Source organism: Elephas maximus, chromosome 18, assembly GCF_024166365.1.
Source record: "Elephas maximus indicus isolate mEleMax1 chromosome 18, mEleMax1 primary haplotype, whole genome shotgun sequence".
Classification (NCBI taxonomy): Eukaryota; Metazoa; Chordata; class Mammalia; order Proboscidea; family Elephantidae; genus Elephas; species Elephas maximus.
The window spans coordinates 17,116,669-17,139,147 of record NC_064836.1 but is presented as its reverse complement, the minus strand read 5'-3'; the positions used below and the strand labels follow the sequence as shown (position 1 = coordinate 17,139,147).

The 22,479-nt window shown below is 40.5% G+C and overlaps 2 protein-coding genes across 4 annotated transcripts in view; both read right to left on the bottom strand.

Moving 5' to 3' along the window:
- Window positions 1–22,479, bottom strand: part of LOC126061787 (C4b-binding protein alpha chain-like) — a 47,028-nt gene that overhangs the window by 8,128 nt on the left and 16,421 nt on the right. The window contains exons 1-2 of one of the 3 annotated variants that reach the window (XM_049858569.1): window positions 13,515–13,588; window positions 3,508–3,641 (exon numbers count right to left, since the gene is read on the bottom strand). In XM_049858569.1, the coding sequence (XP_049714526.1) occupies window positions 3,508–3,631 (124 nt within the window). In that variant the 5' untranslated portion in view covers window positions 3,632–3,641; window positions 13,515–13,588. Of the gene's footprint in view, window positions 1–3,507; window positions 3,642–8,975; window positions 9,139–13,514; window positions 13,589–22,479 lie in introns of those variants that run through there. The other 2 variants (XM_049858568.1, XM_049858567.1) reach the window with 2 other exon arrangements.
- The window catches only part of C4BPA (complement component 4 binding protein alpha), a 114,017-nt gene continuing 105,048 nt past the window's right edge, over window positions 13,511–22,479 (bottom strand). The window contains exons 10-11 of the mRNA XM_049858556.1: window positions 14,235–14,410; window positions 13,511–13,708 (exon numbers count right to left, since the gene is read on the bottom strand). Coding sequence (XP_049714513.1) covers window positions 13,526–13,708; window positions 14,235–14,410 — 359 coding nt within the window. The 3' untranslated portion in view covers window positions 13,511–13,525. The remainder of the gene's footprint in view (window positions 13,709–14,234; window positions 14,411–22,479) is intronic.

Genomic DNA, 22,479 nt, shown 5'->3' with positions numbered 1-22,479 from the left:
GCAGCTACACTAACGGGCAACAAACATATGAGTAGATGCTCAACCTTGTTAAACTAAAAAATCAAGCCTGTTGCTGTTAAGTTGATTGTGACTCACGGTGACCCGGTATGTTACAGAGTAGAACTGTTCCATAGGGTTTTCTTGATAGTAATCCTTATTGAAGGAGTCCTGGTTGCACAGTGGTTAAGCCTTCAGCTTCTAACCAAAGTCAGTGGTTCAAACCCACCAGCCGCTCCACAGAAGAAAGATGTGGCAGTCTGGTTCCATAAAGATTGCAGCCTTGGAAACCCTATGAGGCAGTTCTACTCTATCTTATAGGGTTGCTATGAGTCAGAATGAACTCATTGGCAACAGGCTTGGTATTGGTTAATTTTTATGGACACAATTCACCAGGGCTTTCTTCCGAGGGGCTGCTGGGTGGGTTTGAACCACAAACCTTTAGGTTAGCAGCCCATGGTAAACTGCTTGAGCTGCTCAGGCTCCTTCAGCCTCTTCGCACCACCTCCACCACCAATTGCCATTGAGTCAATTTCTGACTCATAGTGACCTTATAGGACAGAGTAGAACTGCCCCATAGGGTTTCCAAGGCTATAAATCCTTAAGAAAGCCAACTGCCATATCTTTCTCCCATTGGGCAGCTGGTGGTTTCAAACTGTAGACCTTTCAGTTAACAGTTGATCATTTAACCACTGCGCCACAAAGGCTCATTTCAACCTCATCAATCATCAAGAATTGAAATTAAAAACTACAATGAGTAACTACTACATATCCATGAAAAAAAAAAAGAGTGTCTAAAATTAAAGCCCATGACATTACCAACGTTGGCAAGATTGTTACTCATTGGAGCTCTAAGGTACTTCTGGTAAGAATGAAAACTGATATATTCACTTAAAAAACCATTGTGATATTATTTCCTAAAGGTGAAAATAATAATATCCCAGAGCCTGGCAATTACATTCATGAGTATTTTATCAGCAGAGATATATGAAAGTGTGCACCAAGAAAAAAGATCAAAAATATTTATCGCAGAATTATTTGTAATTGATCTAAACATTAAACAACCTAAATATCCATCAGCAGTGGAACAGGTTAGTAAATTGTGGTACATTCATCTCCTGGAATACTGTGCAGTCATAAAAATGAACGTAATACTACTCACGACACTATAGATGAATCTCACAAACAAAATGTTTAGCAAAAGTAGACAGACACCATGAATGTATGATTCCACTTTAAAAGTTTTTAAAAATGTGAAACTAAGCTATAGTACAACTATCAGTAAAATGGAGGAAATAATTACCATGAAAATCAGAATAATGGTTACCTTTGAAGAGGGGTGGAGTAATAAATGGGAGGTGCCCCATGGGACTTCTGGGGGCTAGTAATAAACCGGAGTGAGGTTTTCACAAGTGTTTGTTTTTTGATAAATCATTGAGCTGTACATGTTCGTTGTGTACACTGTTCTCTGTGTGTGTTGTATTCCAATAAGTGTTTTAAAGAAGAGTTGCTTATCTTTGAAAATTTGTGAAGACTGAGTGAATCCGGAATCTCTATGTAATCCCCACCTCTCCCAACCACTACACCCACTACAAAGAACATGTTTTGTGCATTTTACGATATTTTGGAAAGAAGCTCATCAGAATGAGGCCAAACAATGAATTATAGTTTAAAATAAGAAATATGAAAGGTTGGGTTAGAAAAGGAATTGTCTCAGGTTCCAAAAATTTTTTTGTGAGAAATTTTCGTGCAGCTTAATAAATTTAGAGCATTGGGCATATCAGATAAAGCACTAAAAGATGATTTCCTTTTAAGACTGAATCTAAGTTAAGAGTTGTGTCTAAACTACCCATTTGCTAAAAGCAAACTATTTAAAACATTTATCAACCCATGAGCATTAAGACAAACCTCTTCTGGCCTTTCCCATGGAGGCTTCACCCTCATCAACAACTGCTCCTCTGTGTGAGTTAGCACTGCTCTTAGGCAAACCTAAGGCCTGTGCATTCTCACTTCTATACCTTTGGTCCTACCATCTCCCATTGTAGAGTGCTGCCTACAGTCTTCTACATGCTACTCTAGCAAACGGTGATTATCTCTACCTTGGGTTGCCTATGACACTTATTAGCAATAGATCATAAAGAATGATTTATTGAGTTTGTGACCACTTGCTAGACACTATATTAAGCATTTTATAGACGTTATAAAAGGAACCCTGGTGGTGCAACAGTTAAGTTCTCAAATGCTAAGTGAAAGGCCGGCAGTTGGAGCTCACCAACTGCTCCGCTGGGGAAGAAACCAAGCGATCTGATCCCATAAAGATTACACCCTAGAAAATCCTACGGGGCAGTTCTCCTTTGTCACATGGGGTCGCTGTGAGTCGAAAATCAACTTGAAGGCACTCAACAACATCCCTGGGTGCAGCAAACAATTAAGCACTCGGCTATTAGCTGAAAGGTTGGCAGTTCAGACCTATCCAGAAGCATCTTGGAAGACAGGCCTGGTGATCTACTTCTGAAAGGTCACTGCCTTAAAAACCCCATGGAGCAGTTCTACCGTGTACACATATGGTCGCCATGAATCAGAATTGACTCCACAGCAGCTAGGCAACTAACAATAACAATCCCTCAACAATTGTCATCCTTTTGTTGTGAAGAATCATCTTCCAAATAAAAATGCTTCCTGAATATGCCCACAGTTTCCCCGGTCCCCACTCTCAGTGATGAATGAAGTGTGACGTCCATACTTTTTATTAATCTGCTAGCTTTCAAGGGGGAACATCCTATTTTTTTAGGTTTAGGATGTTTCCCCTAAGCTGTCCCAAATCCTGCTTTTTGATACCTTAATAGCTATCTCAGGGGATATGCTTATAAATACTTTTAATAAAATATATTATAAAAATTATTCTCTCAGACAAGAAACAATGTTGCCTAATGAAAGAGGAAAATATCACTTCGATAAAAGCACATTTCCATTTAAATAACATAAATTATTCTAATTTCCACAGCAATAGCTCAAACTCATTTCTCATTGATTTGTAAAAGTTTCCTCACAATTTCAATAACAATGTCTTGCTTTACATAAGTTTACAGTTTACAAAGTGCCTTCTTGTTACTCTAGAAAATTTACTCAGTGTTTGTGATCTTAGATGATATTTTTTGATTTATAGATGAATTTTTTTCTAATTAATCAGTGACTAAGATTGTAGATGTTATAATTAACCTAATCAGAAAATAACTGTGTTTTACAATTTAAATATAATAACTAGATTTGAAAATTAAAGGCTATTCCTTGCTAAAACAGCCTAGCAAGGATTTTTGTATTTGAAAGAATTAGAATAATTTCTTTAATATTTTTAAATGCTTTATTTTCATTCATAACAAAGTTGACTGTATTCTCTCAGAATTGTTCTGAACTACCACCATTTGACTACCTTTGACTAATTCTTCAATGCGAATTTTTCTCCATACCTTGGAGAAACTGTCCCATTTTCCTCATAACCACTGTACTCACCACACAGGGCCAAAGGGCACTGCAGTAGGATCAAGGCCCCAACAAGGTACAGTGCTGGGAAACTGCTCTGCAACATTTGGGTCATGGCATAGAGTCTCAGAGATTCAGCCCTGGGGCTCGGCATTCTCAAATACCTGGAATTAAGATGAACAAAGTCTTCTAAGAAACAGCTGAGGTGGTGCCTGAGCCAAGGAGCTAAGCCTTGGCAAGTTCCCAGTTCTGTGTCACTAAAGAGGAGGGGCAGGAGGTGTCTGGAATACCAAATGCTGGACACTTCTCTGACAGGGGCAAGCTGATAAGGCCTCCCTATTGGGGAGAAGAGTCTGAAACTTGGTAGGAGAGTGTTTGAGTCTTCTGTATCTTTACAATTGTTAAGGTAAGACTTTCTCACTGTTCGAATGGGACATGTGATGAGTTCCTTTCTGGACATATGCATAATTTTTCTCTGAGTAAACAAGAGCAATAGGCAAAAGGCACTGTAGTTCATGATACACTTAGAACATTGCCCATGGTAGGCTCTGCGTGGATTAGAAGCATGGCAAAAGAAAAAGCCCTGAATGAGAAGCAGTACTTCTCCAGGGGGTGGTGCCAGCAGCCAGGGTATGAATTGCTTACAAAGGAATGGATTTTTTTTTTTTTTTAAGTTAAATATATTTTCTAGACTGCCTACCGCCTAACCAGAATAGAGTAATACAAGTTTCTAAGTGTGAAAACACTCAAGAATCCAGGGCAAACAAGAATTATTCTTATAATACTGAAGTGGGAATTTTTTTCCCCTAATTCCTGGGTTTTCTGATGTATGCTTTTATTAGTTGCCGTCAAGTTGGCTCTGACTCATGGTGGCCCCATGTACAACAGAGTAAAGCATTGCTCAGTCCTGCTCCATCTTCCTGATCATTGGTGTAACCTAGTCCATTGTTGTGGCTACTGTGTAGTGCCTTCCAACCAAGGAGGCTTATCTTCCAGCAGCATAGTGGACACTATTCTGTTGCGATCCATAAAGTTTGCATTGGCTAATTTTCAGAAGTAGATCATCAGGCCTTTCTTCGAACCTGTCTTAGTCTGGAAGGTCTGCTGACATCTGTCCACCATGGGGGACCCTGCTGGTATTTGAAATACTGGTGGCATAGTTTCCAGCATCACAGCAACATGTAAGCCACCACAGTTCGCCAAACCGACAGATACGTGGATAAGACACCAAATGATTTACTGTGAGGAGCTATTCTAGTTGGGAAACTATTCTAGTCCTGTGTTTACAGCACTGAAAAAGCGTGCAGTGAAAGCTAAAGGGTTGATGGTGATGAATGAAAAAGAAGGGAAGATTTATTATGACTCTCAGAATATCTGAATGGTGTTGGATCAGAGTGAAGCTCAGCATTTTGTCTCTGAGCACTGAAAGACAAGTTGTAGAGAGGCACATTTGTTATCCTTAATGGATAGTTAGCCCCAAGACAAGACCAAGTTTATCTTACTATCTGGGACTTATTCATTCAGAAAATTTCCTGAATTTAGTTTCCTTAAATGGGACAAGTGAAACCCCCAACCTGGGTTCTCTATCTTGCCCACCAGTTACAATTATCTGTTTCTAAAAGGTACAAAGATACTTGTCCAAAACACAGACTAAGTTCTGGAAAATGTCCCAAACTGATCTTCACCACCCAGCTAACAGCAGACCAACAACAGCCAAAATGCTGAGCTCTCAAAAATAAGCAGGAAGAATTACCAAATATAACTGGATGAATTTCTTTGTAATATTGATAAAAGCACAATGAAATTTCAACTCCCTACAGAGAAAGGAAAACAAATAAACCCACTAAGTGGCTGCTTCCTTTAGAAAGAGGAACCACAATAAAAACAAGTCATTTAAATGACTTACCAGAAAACTATAGTAACCTGTTTTTAACTAGTTAATTAATCCTCAAAAAACCGTACCACATGGCTCTTCTCCATTTCACAGATGAGGAAATGGCTTCAGATAGATTAAGTAAACTGCCCTAAATCTCTTTACTAATTTGTAGTTAAGCCAAATTCTGAACCCCAGACCCATTCTAAAACCCAAACTTTTCCTTTATATCAAAACAATTTCCATTTATTGGGCAATAACAATTTCCTGTGCAGGACACTGAACTAACCATTTGGGAGTAAATTAACTCTGTTGATCTTTTACCCAGGAGTGCACCCACACCCCACCACCACCCCAACCCCTCCATGCTGCTGCTGCAGCTAAGGGCTTACACCTGTGATCTTCTCCAGGGACTTGTACTCAGCTGACGGGAGCCACCTCACTCTTATATACTGTACCTAGAAAGGTATGTATTCTAAGATCCATCTTTGATATAAAATTAGATGTTCAGTGCTTATGTACCTGAATCTTAGTAGCTTAACTTCTTGCAAAAACATCAACACTAACTTATGTTTCACTGTATCACCTCAGTTTTTATAGAAGGATGCTATATTTGGCTTTTTGAAGAACTCTTCAATTGAGGTTAGAGGCATTATCCATTCACTGTTCTTGTAGAATAATCCATGCAATAAATTCCTTTTCTATTTTCGTAACAGTGAAGAAAAAAAAAAAAGCTTCTCCCGTAGAACTGATATGCTTATTTTTATCAAACAATATATTTGATCCCTTATACTTCCCATCTTATTTGACTGAAAATAAACTCAATCATAATTACCTTTTCCATGATTTTGATTTTCCATTTTTATTTTAGCAAGTCCAAGTTATGCATGGAGCCCTGAAGGCGCAGTGGTTAAGAGCTTGATTGCTAACCAAAAGGTCAGCAGTTCGAATCCACCAGCTGCTCCTTGGAAACCTTATGGGGAAGTTCTGCTCTGTCATATGGGGTCACTAAGAGTCAAAATTGACTCTATAACAATGTGTTTGGGTTTTGGTTTTAAGTTATGCCTGTCGTTGTTGTTGTTAGGTGCCATCAAGTCGGTTCCAACTTATAAGGACCCTATGCACAACAGAACTAAACATTGCCTGGTCCTGAACCATCCTAACAATCGTTATGCTCAGCTCATTGTTGCAGCCACTGTGTCAGTCCACCTTGTTGAGGGTCTTTCTCTTTTCCGCTGACCCTGTACTCTGCCAAGCATGATGTTCTTCTCCAGGGACTGATCCCTCCCGACAACATGTCCAAAGTATGTAAGATGCAGTATCGTCGTCCTTGCCTCTAAGGAGCATTCTGAGGTTGTACTTCTTCTAAGACAGAGTTGTTTGTTCTTTTGGCAGTCCGTGGTATATTCAACATTCTTCGCCAACACCACAATTCAAAGGCGTCGATTCTTCTTTGGTCTTCCTTATTCTTTGTCCAGCTTTCACATGCATATGATGCGATTGAAAATACCATGGCTTGGGTCAGGCGCATCTTAGTCTTCAAGGTGACATCTTTGCTCTTCAACACTTTAAAGAGGTCTTTTGCAGCAGATTTACCCAATGCAATGCGTCTTTTGATTTCTTGACTGCTGCTTCCATGGCTGTTGATTGTGGATCCAAGTAAAATGAAATCTTTGACAACTTCAATCTTTTCTCCGTTTATCATGATGTTGCTTATTGGTCCAGTTGTGAGGATTTTTGTTTTCTTTATGTTGAGGTGCAATCCATACTGAAGGCTGTGGTCTTTGAGCTTCATTAGTAAGTGCTTCAAGATCTCTTCACTTTGAGTAATCAAGGTTGTGTCATCTGCGTAACCTTCCTCCAATCCTGATGCCCTGTTTTTTTTTCATATAGTCCAGCTTCCCGGATTATTTGCTCAACCTACAGATTGAATAGGTATGGTGAAAGAATACAACCCTGACGCGCACCTTTCCTGACTTTAAACCAATCAGTATCCCCTTTTTCTGTCCGAACAACTGCCTCTTGATCTATGTAAATGTCCCTCAGGAGCACAATTAAGTGTTCTGGAATTCCTATTCTTTGCAATGTTATCCATAACTTGTTACGATCCACACAGTCGAATGCCTTTGCATAGTAAATAACACACAGGTAAACATCCTTCTGGTATTCTCTGCTTTCAGCCAGGATCCATCTGACATCAGCAATGATATCCCTGGCTCCACCTCCTCTTCTGAAACCAGCCTGAATTTCTGGCAGTTCCCTGTCAATATACTGCTGCAGCCGTTTTTGAATGATCTTCAGCAAAATTTTGCTTGCGTGTGATATGAATGATATTGTTCTATAATTCCCACAATTGGTTGGATCACCTTTCTTGGGAATAGGCATAAATATAGATCTCTTCCAGTCAGTTGGCCAGGAAGCTGTCTTCCATATTTCTTGGCATAGAAGAGTGAGCATCTCCAGCACTGCATCTGTTTGTTATACCTATATACTATAAATTGATATATTCTAAAACTGTAGTTATTGAGCTACTACTGGGTACTGAGTTAGACATAAAAAGTGTTTTAAGAAAACTCTTTAGGGAGAATCGTTTGACTTATATTATCATCCATTATGTGTAAATATTCACCAGGAGTAATAATTAAAATATTTTGAAAACTAAAAATATCAACATCAGAAAGCTGCTAATTTGCTCAAAATGATAAGAGCACTGTGCTAGGAGATTTTCACAGGAGTATTGCTGGATCATAGGAATTTTAGGGCAATCACATTCCTTTTCTGAACTTCAGCTTCCCTCTTCACAAAATGGCAGCTCAGCCCATAGTCTCCATTCATTTATACTTTTGCATCTGAGTCTCTGATTCACCATCTCCCTTGCCAAGCTCTCTCATTAAACCCAGAAATTGGGTGAATTGTATACTTGTAGTTTGTTTCTCTGTAACCAAAAAACATTATTTGCCAGCAGAAAATTTGAAATTGATTTTATCCTGGCTATATTACACTTTAGCATCACTTTAGCATCAAGTTAACATCTCATATCACTTATACACTCTTTACTAATGACACAATTCTTTAGCACACGGTGTGCGCATAGATCTGTGGGAAATACAAAAACAAACTAGTCACAGCAGAAGAGAAAACATTCCACTTAAAAGAAGGAGGATAATACAACTGTTGTACTTTCTAATGACGGAAACAATCATTTCAGGAGAGAATGTCAATGCTTTCAATTGAAAAGTAATGTGATAGATAGAGGCTGAGGAGTGGAGGGAGAAGCAAAGTTCAATAAGAATATAGCAGCAGTGATCTCATCTTGCAGGGTAGAAATTCAAGTTAACAAATTAGCAGGGAAGAAGCTAGACTCTGGAGAAACTGGGCAACAAACAAAACACTGATACTTGGAGATCTTTAAAAGCCTGGCTGCTAATCAAAAGGTGGGCAGTTCAAATTCACCAGCCACTCCTTGGAAATCCTATGAGGTAGTTCTACTCTGTCCCATAGGGTTGCTATGATTTGGAATCAACTCCTTGGCAACAGGTTTTGTATTGTTAGGCTAAGCTGTAGTAATGTAATGAAGACAGCCAAAACCACAGTACCTCAAACGAGGAAGAAATTTATTACTTACTCTTATGTTACAGCCAAGAAGCAAAAGTGGATGGTTGGCAGTTCTGCCCAACTAGGTCATTGAGGGGTCAGGCCCCTCCTTCTTTGTTGCCCCAATACCCCCCAGGGTGTTGTCCTTATCAGCATGGCAGAAGCTGGCTCACTGGCACCCTGTCAGCATTTCAGCCCCAGGCAGGGGGAAAGAGGAAGTGGAGAGCAAGAGACTTCCTTCTTAAGAAAGTGACCAGGAGGTTGCACACATTGGGAGGTTACTCCTAGGGAGGCTCTAGCTGAGCAGCCATGTGCCCTGCTGATATTTAAAGGGGTGAGGGTGGTTCTATAACTTAAAATAATACTGAGAAAAAGTAGCACTCTCCACTGTAACTCCCAATAAGAAAAAAATAGCTCACTACCCAATCTCCCCCTGTACACAAAACTTAATCCATTTATGTGGACCTCACTGTTGAAAATAAACATATAGACCTAGAATTATCATCAGTAGAAGTTTACAAAGAATAGAAAAGAGCTTCTAAATAAACAGTTATTAATATTTTCTGAGACATATGAATAGACTTTTTTTTTTAAAGACAGAATACTTTTTAAAAATAAAAGAAATACTTTTTTAAGTAACAAAATCATTAGAATACATAGTCAAAGAAATAATCCAGAAGATGTAAGGGAAGACTGGAACAGATGAAGGTATGGGAAAGAGAAGAGAAAGACAAAACAAACAAACCAAATAACCTAGAGGATTAACAAGGAGGTTCAATGTCAGACTAGTATGATTTCCATAAAGATAAAAGAGAAAAAGAGAGAAAAGAAAATTATTGAAGAAACAATACCAAGAAAATTTCTCAGAAAAAAAAAAATACATATGTATATATATATATATACACACACACATATATATGAGTTTACTTCTAGAAAAATAGATACAAAGAAAATAACCTATATAGTCAGGAGTTAAAATGGCATCTGACTTCTCAACAGCAATATGAGGAACTATAATATGAGGGAGAAATTCTTTAGAAGTTCTAAGAGAAAATTATTTTTAACCCAACTTTCAATACCCAGCCAAAGTATCATTCAAGGGTAAGGAAAAAGACAGTTGCATATTTGCAAAAGCTCAACATTTTTCTCTGATGCTTTATCTCATAGGCAGCTCCTGATGGATGTGCTTCAGTAAAATGAGGAAATAAATCAAGAAAGAAAAAAACACGTATCCAAGAAATAATGAGAGAGCAGGAAGCAAGTCCACAGACTGGAGAGCATTCATTGCATGTTGAAGTGCAGCAGACACTGTCAATGTCTTGTCAATATCAATACAGTCTTCATTTTCTGAAGCTGGAAAGAGGAAGTCAGGCACAAACATAAATGCCCTTTGTGTGAGGCAAAACTTGGAATGCGGCTTTGGCAAGGAAGCGTCAATGTGCATGGAGCTCAGAGGAGAACGCAACTCCATTCAAAGTGGGGAGAATGGACGAGACTTTGTGGGAATGTGGACATCGACTCAGGGTCCTGAAGGACCTGGATGATTTGGACATGTGAGCTGTGAAGTGAAGGCATTCCAGGAAAAGACACTGGTAAGAATTCAAGTACATATTTCCAAGACCTATATAGTAACACAGTATGCTGGTAATGACAACTTGAAGAGGAATGGTGTTGCATTCGTCATCAAAAAGAACATTTCAAGATCTATCCTGAAGTATAATGGTGTCAGTGATAGGATAATATCCATATGCTTACAAGGAAGACCAGTTAATACAACTATTATTCAAATTTACGCACCAACCACTAAGGCCAAATATGAAGAAATTGAAGACTTTTAACAACTTCTGCAGCCCGAAATTGATCAAACATGCAGTCAGGATGCATTGATAATTACTGGTGATTGGAATGCAAAGGTTGGAAACGAAGAAGGATGCGTAGTTGGAAAATATGGCATTGGTGATAGAAAAGAAGCCGGAGGTCACAGGATAGAATTTTGGAAGACCAATGACTTTTATATTGCAAATATCTCTTTTCAACACCATAAACAGTGACTATACGCCTGAACCTCACCAGATGGAATACACAGTAATCAAATTGACTACATCTGGGGAAAGAGATGATAGAAAAGCTCAACTTCATCAGTCAGAACAAGGCCAGGGGCCAATCGCAGATCAGAACATCAATTACTCATTTGCAAGTTCAAGTTGAAACTGAAGAAAACTAGAACAAGTCCATGAGAGCCAAAGTATGACCTTGAGTATACCCCTTCTGAATTTAGAGGCCATCTCAAGAATAGATTTGACACGCTGAACACTAATGACAGAAGACCAGGCAAGTTGTGGAATGACATCAAGAACATCATACATGAAGAAAGCAAGAGGTCATTAAAAAGACAGGAAAGAAAGAAAAGACCAAAATGGATATCAGAAGAGACTCCGAAACTTGCTCTTGAACACAGAGTAGCTAAAGCAAAAGGAAGAAATGACGAAGTAAAAGAACTGAACAGAAGTTTTCAAAGGGCAGCTCGAGAAGACAAAGTAAGGTATTATAATAATATGTGCAAAGAGCTGGAGATAGAAAACCAAAAGAGAAGAGCATGCTTAGCATTTCTCAAGCTGAAAGAACTGCAATAGTGAAAGATTCTAAGGAAAATATTAAACGATGCAGGAAGCATCAAAAGAAGATAGAAGGAATATGCAGTCATTATACCAAAAGGAATTGGTCAATGTTCAACCATTTCAAGAGGTGGCATATGATCAGGAACCGATGGTACTGAAGGAAGAAGTCCAAGCTGCACTGAAGGCATTGGCAAAAAAACAAGGCTCCGGAAATTCTTGGAATATCAATGGAGATGTTTCAACAAATGGATGCAGTGCTGGAAGTGCTCACTCATTTATGCCAAGAAATTTGGAAGATAGCTACCTGGCCAATCGACTGGAAGAGATCATATTTATGCCTATTCCCAAGAAAGGTGATCCAACTGAATGTGGAAATTATAGAGCAATATTATTAATATCACATGCAAGTAAAATTTTGCTGAAGATCATCCAAAAGCGGCTGCAGCGGTATATCAACAGGGAACTGCCAGAAATTCAGGCCAGATTCAGAAAAGGATGTGGAGCCAGGGATATTGATGCTGATGTCAGATGGATCTTGGCTGAAAGCAGAGAATACCAGAAAGATGTTTACATGTGCTTTATTGACTATGTAAAGGCATTCGACTGTGTGGATCGTAACAAATTATGGATAGCATTTCGAAGAATGGGAATTCCAGAACACTTAATTGTGCTCGTGAGGAACCTGTATATAGATCAAGATGCAGTTGTTCAGACAGAACAAGGGGATACTGCATGGTTTAAAGTCAGGAAAGGTATACATCAGGGTTGTATTCTTTCACCATACTTATTCAATCTGTATGCTGAGCAAATAATCCAAAAAGCTGCACTATACGAAGGACAGGGCATCAAGATTGGAGGAAGACTCATTAACAACCTGCGTTATGCAGATGACACAACCTTGCTTGCTGAAAGTGAAGAAAACTTAAAACACTTACTGATGAAGATCAAAGACCATAGCCTTTAGTATGGATTACACCTCAACATAAGAAAACAAAAATCCTCATGACTGGACCAATAAGCAACAACATGATAAACGGAGAAAAGATTGAAGTTGTCAAAGATTTCATTTTACTTGGATCCATAATCAACACTCATGGAAGCAGCAGTCAAGAAATCAAAAGACACATTGCATTGGGCAAACCTGCTGTAAAAGACTTCTTTAAAGTGTTGAAAGGCAAAGATGTCACCTTGAAGGCTAAGGTGCGCCTGACCCAAGCCATGGTATTTTCAGTAGCATTATATGCATGGGAAATCTGAACAATGAATAAGGAAGACAGAAGAATTGATGCCTTTGAATTGTGGTGTTGGCAAAGAATATTGACCATACCACGGGCTGCCAAATGAACAAATCTGTCTTGGAGGAAGTGCAACCAGAATGCTCCTTATAAGCGAGGATGGTGAAATTACATCTTACATACCTTGGACATGTTGTCGAGAGAGATCAGTCCCTGGAGGAGGACATCATGCTTGGTGAAGTATAGGGAGGAAGACCATCAATGAGATGGATTGACACAGTGGTTGCAGCAATGCACTCAAGCATTACAATGATTGTGGGCATGGCACAGGACCAGGCAGTGTTTTGTTCTGTTGTACATAAGGTCACTATGAGTTGGAACTGACTCAACGGCACCTAACTACAACACAGTAACATAAAAATATTCACTATAAGTAATGGGTTTGTTTAGGACCCTCATTTCATGGAGCCCCAATGACCATGAAGACAAAATTTCTTGATACGAGAATTTTTAATTGAAAAAATTTACACTTTGCATTCAGAAAAGCAAATACTTGAGCCACAAGGGGGCAGATGATCAATGATTTCACAATCTCAAAAGCACCAAATGTTAGCTAATTCTCCTACCCAGATACATGTTACCATAAGTGGTGGTGCCAAAGGGACAGTAGAGTTGCTAAACTGAAATTATCTCTATAGAATTGAAGGCAGAAAGTACCTTAACCTCTTTTAGAAAAGATTACACTGATGCTCCAGAGTAGGTTTCTTTCCCTTATCTCTCTCTTGTTCCAGTTGTTTAATCTCCAATGACAGTTTATACAGGTCCAGGGCCATTTTCACATCCTTCAGATTTGGGAGACACTGCATGAGGTGTCTGCCCACTAGCACTTGTTCACAACCTTTAGGGATTTCCTAAAAGAGATAGAGTGATGGGCATGGTTGAGGGGCTCATGTCTGATCATGAAGGAGGTTGTATCACTGATAAGGGATGACTACAGAATCAAGACCAACCCCAGAACTGGGGGGCAAGCAGGGAGAACCAGAAAAGACTTTGAGCCCCACCATACTCATTCCCAGAGGGAGAGGCATCAGTTCTGAGACAGCTCCCCAGAAGACCTCCATGCTCTTTCTGCTGACCATCTAGAAATGGAACAACAGTACATTATATAGTCCAGGAAAATAAAGAGTCAGGGCTCCTGGGTCTATGAGATGGCCTTCCCTAAGGGGCTCAATTTTTCCTGTTCTAAGGTGACAGCAGGAAAACTTTTCCCTCCTAACTCTTTAGATGCTTTGAGGTGGAAAGAGAAGGTCCCTTTGAGCGACGTTTAAGAACTCAGTAATGACTCCTGACGAGAGATCTCACCAGTGATGGCTGGGACAGTGCTTCAGAGGTGACCACCATTTTAGGACATGAACTTCCTTGAATTGTGCCACTTACCCACTCACACTTGGGTACGTCTTGGTACCAGGTTCTGTTCTCTAAGCAACAATTTTTTTGAGAATCTACCACACCATAGCCAGGATCGCACTGGATGGTAACATTTTCAGGCTGAACATACTGAAGCTTATCTACAGAGAGCTTCATATTGGCTATTTCTGGTTTTAGACACAGAGCTATAATGGAAACACAATTTTAAGCAATCTGTAATCCTATAACAGTGTGTGATGATAAGAATGAACTACATTTAAGTACTGCTAATTGTTCTATCTTTTTTTTCATTTTGATAATAACAATAATGTTAGTTAAACTTTTCATTGAACACTATGTTTCAGACTTCGGTAAGCACTTTATGTGATTATTTCATTTAAATTTCACAACAGCCCTATGAAGTGACTACTGTAATTAGTCCCATATCACCTACAAGAAAATTGGAATACACAGAGGCTTAGAACTTACTCAAGATCATAAAGTTTTTAAATAACATGACAGGATATTTAAAAAAAAAAAAAAGGTATGTGACCTCAGATTCTCAGCTTTCAAAATAATTACCCCTCAGTCTTGATCTCTACAAGATAGTAGGTATGAAATTTTTCTTCTTCTTGCCTCATTATCCTCCTGTGTTTAATAGAGACAATGGTGGCAAGTAATCCCTGGAGTTGTTGTTAGCAAAGAGATAAGACAGCTGTATGCAAGTGTTATAAATTGAATTGTGTCCCTCCAAAATATGTCTTGTAAATCCTAAACTCTATGTCTGTGGTTATACTCTCATTTGGGAGTGGGTTGCCTTTGTTATGTCAATATGGGTTGTCTTTTTTATGTTAATGAGACAGAATTAGTGTAGGGAGTGTCTTAAATCAATCTCTTTTGAAATATAAAAGAGTTTAAACAAGTAAGCAAGAGAAGCAGAGATGGCGGAAGAGAGATACGAAGCCACATGAAGATCGCCCAGGAGCAGAAGCTCAAGGAGACAAAGACTTTTTATCAGAGCCAACAGAGATAAAAAGCCTTCCCCTAGAGCCCATACCCTGAATTCAGACTTCTAGCCTCCTAAATTGTGACAAAGTAAATATCTGTTTGTTAAAGCCACCAACTTATGGTATTTCTGTTATAGCAACACTAGATAACTAAGACAGCCTGTAAACATCAAATCCAGTCTTGACTCATTCTTTCACCACAACCAGTTGACAAACAAGGAGTCCCCACCACACCACCTATATCGTGATGTTATGGATTGAATTGTGTCCCCCAAAATTGTGTGTCAACTTGGCTAGTCCATGATTCCCAGTATTGTGTGATTGTCCACCATTTTGTCAGCTGATGTGATTTTGCTAAGTATTGTAAATCCAACCTCTATGATGTTAATGAGATGGGATTAGTGGCAGTTTTGTTAATGAGGCAGGACTCAGTCTACAAGATTAGGTTGTGTCTTAAGGCAATCTCTACTGAAATATAAAAGAGAATTGAGCAGGGAGACATAGGGGACCTCATACCACTAAGAAACGAGAGCCAGGAGAACAGCACATCCTTTGGACCTGGGGTCCCTGCACTGAGAAGCTTCATAACTGGGGAAGTTTGATGACAAGGACCTTCTCCCAGATGGAACAGAGGAAGAAACCCTTCCCCTAGAGCTGACACCCTGAATTCGGACTTCTAGCCTCTTAGACTGTGACAGAATAATTTCCTCTTTGTTAAAGCCATCCACTTGTCATGGCACAGTGGATAAGTGGTCTGCTGCCAGCCAAAAGTTCAGCAGCTCAAATCCACCAGCTGCTCCTTGGAAACCCTATAGGACAGTTCAACTCTGTTCTACAGGGTCACTATGAGTCAGAATCAACTTGACAGCAACGGTGTTGGTTTTTTGGTTTTTGTGGTATTTCTGTTATAGCAGTACTAGATAACCAAGACACATGGGCAGGTGGTGTCCTGCATGAGGCTTTGATGGGACACCTGTCTCTTTATGATGTTTGGAATTAGCCAATGAGAGTCTACGTTCATACCAAAGCAAGTTTCCATGAAAATTTTGCTATAGGTCCACACAAGCCTCAGATAAAATGTGACTCCTCTAGAATATTTCTGGAAATGGGGTGGGAGCTTTCTCAAGGGGGCGGAATTGTGGAAATGAGGGAAATGAGAGAGATAATTTTCCTGTAAGTCCTTTATACTGTTTTTGCACTGAGTACCACCAGGATGTACTAATTACTTGAAATAAATCAAATCAAATCAGATGTTTATGCGTTGTCTCAGGCAAGAGAGAAGCTTTGCTGTAAATCCTGTCATGATATTTCCACCTACTTTGCCATGAGCTGAAAAGGAAGCTGGAGTTACCTTTATGCTGAGGAGCTAGAGATGACCAGACTGAAGAACTGCAGGAGATTTTAGCCTGCCAACCAGGGTGTATCCTACATCACATTCATATATAATCTCAGATTTGAAAATTGAATTAATTTCTTTATGACATCCATGGGTACTGCTAGCAGGAAAATAATCTCAACCTTGATAGTGAGAGAGAAAAGTGAAAGTGATCTTGTAGAATTTATAAAATAAGACATCCAGACTCTGGGTGGTTTGTAGAAGGCTTCAGTCATTTTGTCTCTGCCCGAGGAAATGCTTGGCTAAACACAAGCACTTTGTCTTGCAGTCCTCAGGTGTAGGAACTGTAGACAGTATTGAGATGAATTCAAAGCTCTGAGGTCAAGGAATTTCTCCCATTTTTGTGGTAGGTTCACTATACTTTAAACTGTTTAAGGACCATTTGGCATGAAAGCTGGATTAAGCCTCAAAGTCACATTGTACTAGAGGCACACTCAACCTATTTCAGGCTAAAAGCAGAGATGTGCAACTGAGAAACTGCAAAGACAAATAAATCTGCAGTCTCTGAGTCCCATCCCTCTGACAAATACTGACCATCCAATACCCACCAAGAATATACTTAATACATTTTGAAATGGTTTAGAAAGGAGATGTTAGGGACAATAAAAATGCTGACTTGCATGTTGAAATAATAAACATGACAGGTTCAGAGTTCTCTCTGAAAGCAAACACTCTTAGAGTTTGCAGTGCAGAGAATTTCTTTTATATGGGCTTTTTAGCCACAGTCTTGTAACTCTCACAAAATGATTGACTGGAACTATGCAAATCAGGTATGTAAAACCCTTTGTCTTAGGCTGGGTTCTCTAGAGCAGCAAAATCAGTAAAACATATAAATATATAGAAAGAGATTTATATTAAGGAAATGGTTCACACAATTGCAGAGGCTGGAACGTCACAAGTCCATGGGTCAGATTGGAGGCATCTCCTGATTCACATAGCTTCAGGGGCTGGCAAACCCAAGATTGGCAAGCCAGATAGTTGGGCTCTGGTTCACAGGCTTTGAAGACTGACGAATCCCAAGATTGGCAGGCAAGATGGTAGTTAAGCTCCTAGCTCAAGTCCCAAGAACTGGAGGTCAGATGAACAGGAACCTGGTGCAGGATCCAGAGTGACCAAAAGCCCACAAGCCTTGCCAGAAAGTCTTCCTATATTGGAAGCAAGCCACACACCAAAGGAAGCTCCCTTTCAACTGATTGGCTACTCAGAGCAGATCCCATCATGGAGGTGATCACATTATATAAAATCTTATCATGGAGGCGATCACATCATTATACTACTGCCAAATTACATCATAACTGCCAAACCCCTGAGAATAATGACCAGCCAAGTTGACCCACAACCTTAGCAATCACACCCTTGCAGGAATTGGACAGCGATTGTGCAAATAAGGTACCTGTGGCCAACCAAAGGGATTGGTCAGTTTTGCCATTCTGCTAGGCTTAAAAGACCCAATCCCCCAGAGGTTGAGGAGGACCTCACTAGCTTCAGGAAGAAGAACCTTGAGCAGAGTACATCATTTGAACCCACGGTCCTTGTGCTAAGAGCCTCCTAGACCCAGGAGACAGAGACAGCTGAACACTGAAGACAGACGGCACAAGACGACAAGAGACAGTACAAGATAGCACGAGTGGTGGGAACCAGGAGACTGGCACGAGCTGGCTGTGGTAGGCTTCCCAGCCCACTGAGTGAGGCAGTGCGGTGGGCTTCCTGACCCATGGAGCAAAATTGCTGAAAACCTTTGGGCAGGAGGGTTCCTGGCAGAGTAGGGTACCTCCAGACACTTACTGGTGGAACTAAAGAGTTGCAACACCTGCCTGAGCAGGAAAGTAGACCAAAATGGAAGGGCCAGAAGGCAGTAAGGGCTGAAGGCTGTCTTGGCTGTAAGCTGTCCTGATTGACAAACTCTATCCTGTCTCCTGAGTTGTTCCTGTTACTTCCAAGTTGATCCTGATCCCAAGTTGTAAACTTTTATTTTGGTAATAAACCCCATAACTGTGAGTATGACCTGTGAGTTCTGTGTGGCCACTGCAAAGCATTATTGCACCCAGCAGAGAAGTAGAGTACTGTAGCGGGGGTAAGCTGCTGTCTTAGGCTGGGTTCTCTAGAAGAGCTAAATCAGTGAAGGGTGTATATATAAATATACATAGAGAGATTTATTTTAAGCCAATGGCTCAGGTAGTTGCAGAGGCTGGAAAGTCCCAAATCTGTGGGTCAGGTGTCAGGCTGGAGACTTTTCCTGACTCACATGGTTGCAGGAGCTGAAGAACCCAAAATTGGCAGGTCAGACAGAAGGTTTCTGGCTCACGAGATTGCAGGAGCTGGCGAAGTCCAAAATCTGAAGGTCAGGCGGCAGGCTGGCTCATATCCCAAGATCTAGAAGTCAGATTCAGGGCCCAGAGTGAGTGAGTTTTGCCAGAACGTCCATATATATTGGATGCAGGACACATCCCCAAGAAAACTCCCCTTACATGAGATCACAAAATGGGGGATAATTACATAATGCTGAGAATTATGGCCTAGCCAAGGTGACACATAACATTAACATCACAGTCTACCACTCGTCAACTTGGCACCTGTACACATCTCCTTAAACTATACATAATCTCTAAATAAAGACAATTATAAAGCCACATTTGGCCTAAAATAATACAACTAACATGCGCACAACTGAAAATGTACTAGCCCCATTTACATCTTATATTTTATAGTGAGTAATGGCATTTTTTTTTTTAATGGAATAGAGGGAAGAAAACAAAAATATTTGATACATACACACATGTATACATATATAACAAAACAAGGAAGATATACTCACAACATTTACAATCCTGGTTTCTGCAACTGGTCACGTGGTCATAGCTAGTATTTAGAGCTACCTTCTTCTACCACCCATTCCATATTCTCTTTGCCTTCAGCAACCATCTCGGCTGGTCATGGTTCTTCACTGAGCAGGGTGACCCAAACTTTCATTCCTGAAGTTTCTGGGCTATAAGTAACCATGTCAGAATTGGGTTGCTGTAGTTTTCCATTGACTTTAATCACAGGGCATAGTAGTACTAGGAGACACCCTAAGGGATCTCCCGTATTCCAGACATACTCTTCTTTACCTCCATTATGTAATAGCAATTTGATTTTCCATTGATAATCAGGATCAATCACACAAACCAATATGGTAACTCCCTTCTTGGCCTGTTGATCTGGAGGCATGAGGAACCCAGAGTGGTCAAGTGGCATTCTTAACTTCCACTTCAGTGGAATCAGTGATGTGTATCCAGGTGGAAGCATTCCTCCCTTTGGAACTAAGACCTCTAGACCCATAGAGCATAGGTTCACAGGAAGAGGAGCCAAAAATTTTATGAGTGAGTCACTAGGGGTAACAGTGGGTACCGCCACTCCCATTTCCAACCTTTGATTCCTGGACCCATGAGTCCTGGCTATGGGAGAAAAAGCACCATATATTGAATACTGGTTTAGAGTATATACAGCCTCCTGGAGAAGACTGCCCCAACCCTGCAAGATATTGCCACTTGGCTGGCACTGTAATTATGTCTTTAGAAGGCCATTCCATTGTTCTATCAAGCCAGCTGCCTCAGGATGATGGGGAATATGGTAAGAACAGTGAATTCCATAAGCCTGGGCCCATTGCCACACTTCATTTGCTGTGAAGTGAGTCCCTTGATCCAAGTTGATGCTGTATGGAACACCCCGATGGTAGATAAGGCATCCTGTAAGTCCATGAATGGTAGTTTTGGCAGAAGCATTGCATGCAGGGAAGGAAATATGTATCCAGAGTACTTGTCTATCCCAGTAAGAACACTTCACTTTTCATGATGGAAGCTGTCCAATATAATCAGTCTGCCACCAGGTTGCTGACTGATTGCCCTGAGCAATGATGCCATATAGGGAACTCCGTGTTGGTCTCTGCTGCTCCCAGATTGGGCACCCAGCAGTGGCTGTAGCCAAGCCGGCCTTGGTGAGTGGAAGTCCATACTGCTAAGCCCGTGCATAACCTCCATCATTACCACCACGGCCATTTGTTCTTGAGCCCATTGGGCAACTCTTCTGTTTGTACAGTTGAAGTAAATATTTAGTAGATTTCCCAACTATTTCACTCCTAGGGACAGCATGACTTAGTAGCCAGAGCCAGACTGTTTTGATTACTGCTTTAACTCTGCTGTCCGTTATGATAACCACGCCCACTTTGTCTTTAGCAGTGAAGTGCTGCCACTTAGCCCCTAATACCACAAGGTTCAATCAGCCCCATTGCAGTCAGGTGTCTTAATTCAGTTAGGACAGTTCTCACTGTCAAATCTTACTTACATAAAATAGCAATCACAGCAGTCTTCAAGGAAGCTGGGGTTCCCTTCACAAATTTGTTCCTCAATGTTGTGGTGAAAGGTGTGTTCTCTGGGCACTCCATGAGTGGGTCTGTGGGTTTAACCTGATAAATCCACTCTAACATGCCTGTTTCCCTAATCCTTTGGGGACCTTCTTGTAAAGTATACCAAGGCATGCCTAGCATTTCATCTTGATTTAGTATAGGCCACCGCTTAATTCCAGCTTCAATGAACCAACCCGATAAGCTATTAGATCCTTTATTAACCTCTCGAGCTGAAACACTGAATGAAGAATCTGTGCTTAGAGTTCCCATATCAATATACTCAGACTAATCCAGCATTATGTTCCTCGCACCATTTTCCCACACCACTAGTAGCAATTCCCACACATATTCCCCAGGTTTCTGTTTGTATGTATTAGAAAAATCAAGCAGTTCTTATGGAGTATAGTGTACCTTCCCCTGGGTCACACTTTGTACTTTACCTCTTGGGGTTTGCTAGGACTTAAAAGAAAAACGGGTAGTGGGGGTGTGTCCTGGGGACATTCAGCAATGTCTTGTAAGGCACCTGCCTCAGGCGATGCCCCAGGTAATGCCCCAGTTGTTGCCACAGGCTGTATCTCAGACAAACGCAGTTCAGACACAGTTGGGTTAATCTCATCAGATGGGGGTAGAAGGAATAATGGTTTTACTGGAGAGGGCGGCTTAGCAGACAAAAATGGAATAAATTCTTCAGATGGGAGTAAGAGGCCTGGTTCTGTCGGCAAGAGTTATCCAATGGAATTTAGAGGCTCAGTGCCCATATGTCCCCATCTCAATCAATGGCCTCACTGTAACTTCAGACATCATTCAAGGTTGGGAACTCATTGGTGTCACAATTCCGCCACTCTTATGATAAGACTTGGGGTTTTGTTTTTAGCAATATTAGCTCTCTTAGTACAAGAAATAAGCTTTCTTTCAGAGCATAAGTGACAGCTTTGAGGTCTTTTGTGCGGCACTTGAGCTGTGACGCCAAAGACCTGAGCTCATCTCCTTCTTTCAACACTTCATCTAGTGAAAGCAGGACCAACAAACCAACCTCCCTATACTTATCAGTTTGACAAAAATGCTGAAGGGCTTCAAATACACAATTAGCCAGAGCCTTGTGTCTCAAAAATATTTGATCCAATGGTGGTGATATTTTACGTATTTCTACTCCCACCTTACACCATGGATTAGCACAGCCCCCTTCCCTACTAGAATTAGAATTATCAGTGTATTTAGGCCTGGCCAGACTTGAGAACCAATTCAGAAAACTCATCCTTAAGATTTTGTTCGTCTAGAACCACTCTTGGTACCAAACGTCTTAGGCTGAATTCTCTAGAGGAGCAAAACCAGTGAAGGTTCATGCAATTGTGGAGACTGGCAAGTCCGAAATCCAGGGGTCAGCCAACAGGCTGGAGGCTTTTCCTGACTCATGTGGTTGCATGAGCTGAAGAACCCAAAATTGGCAGGTCTCGCAGAAGGTTGCTGGCTCCAGCATCAAGAACCAAAGAT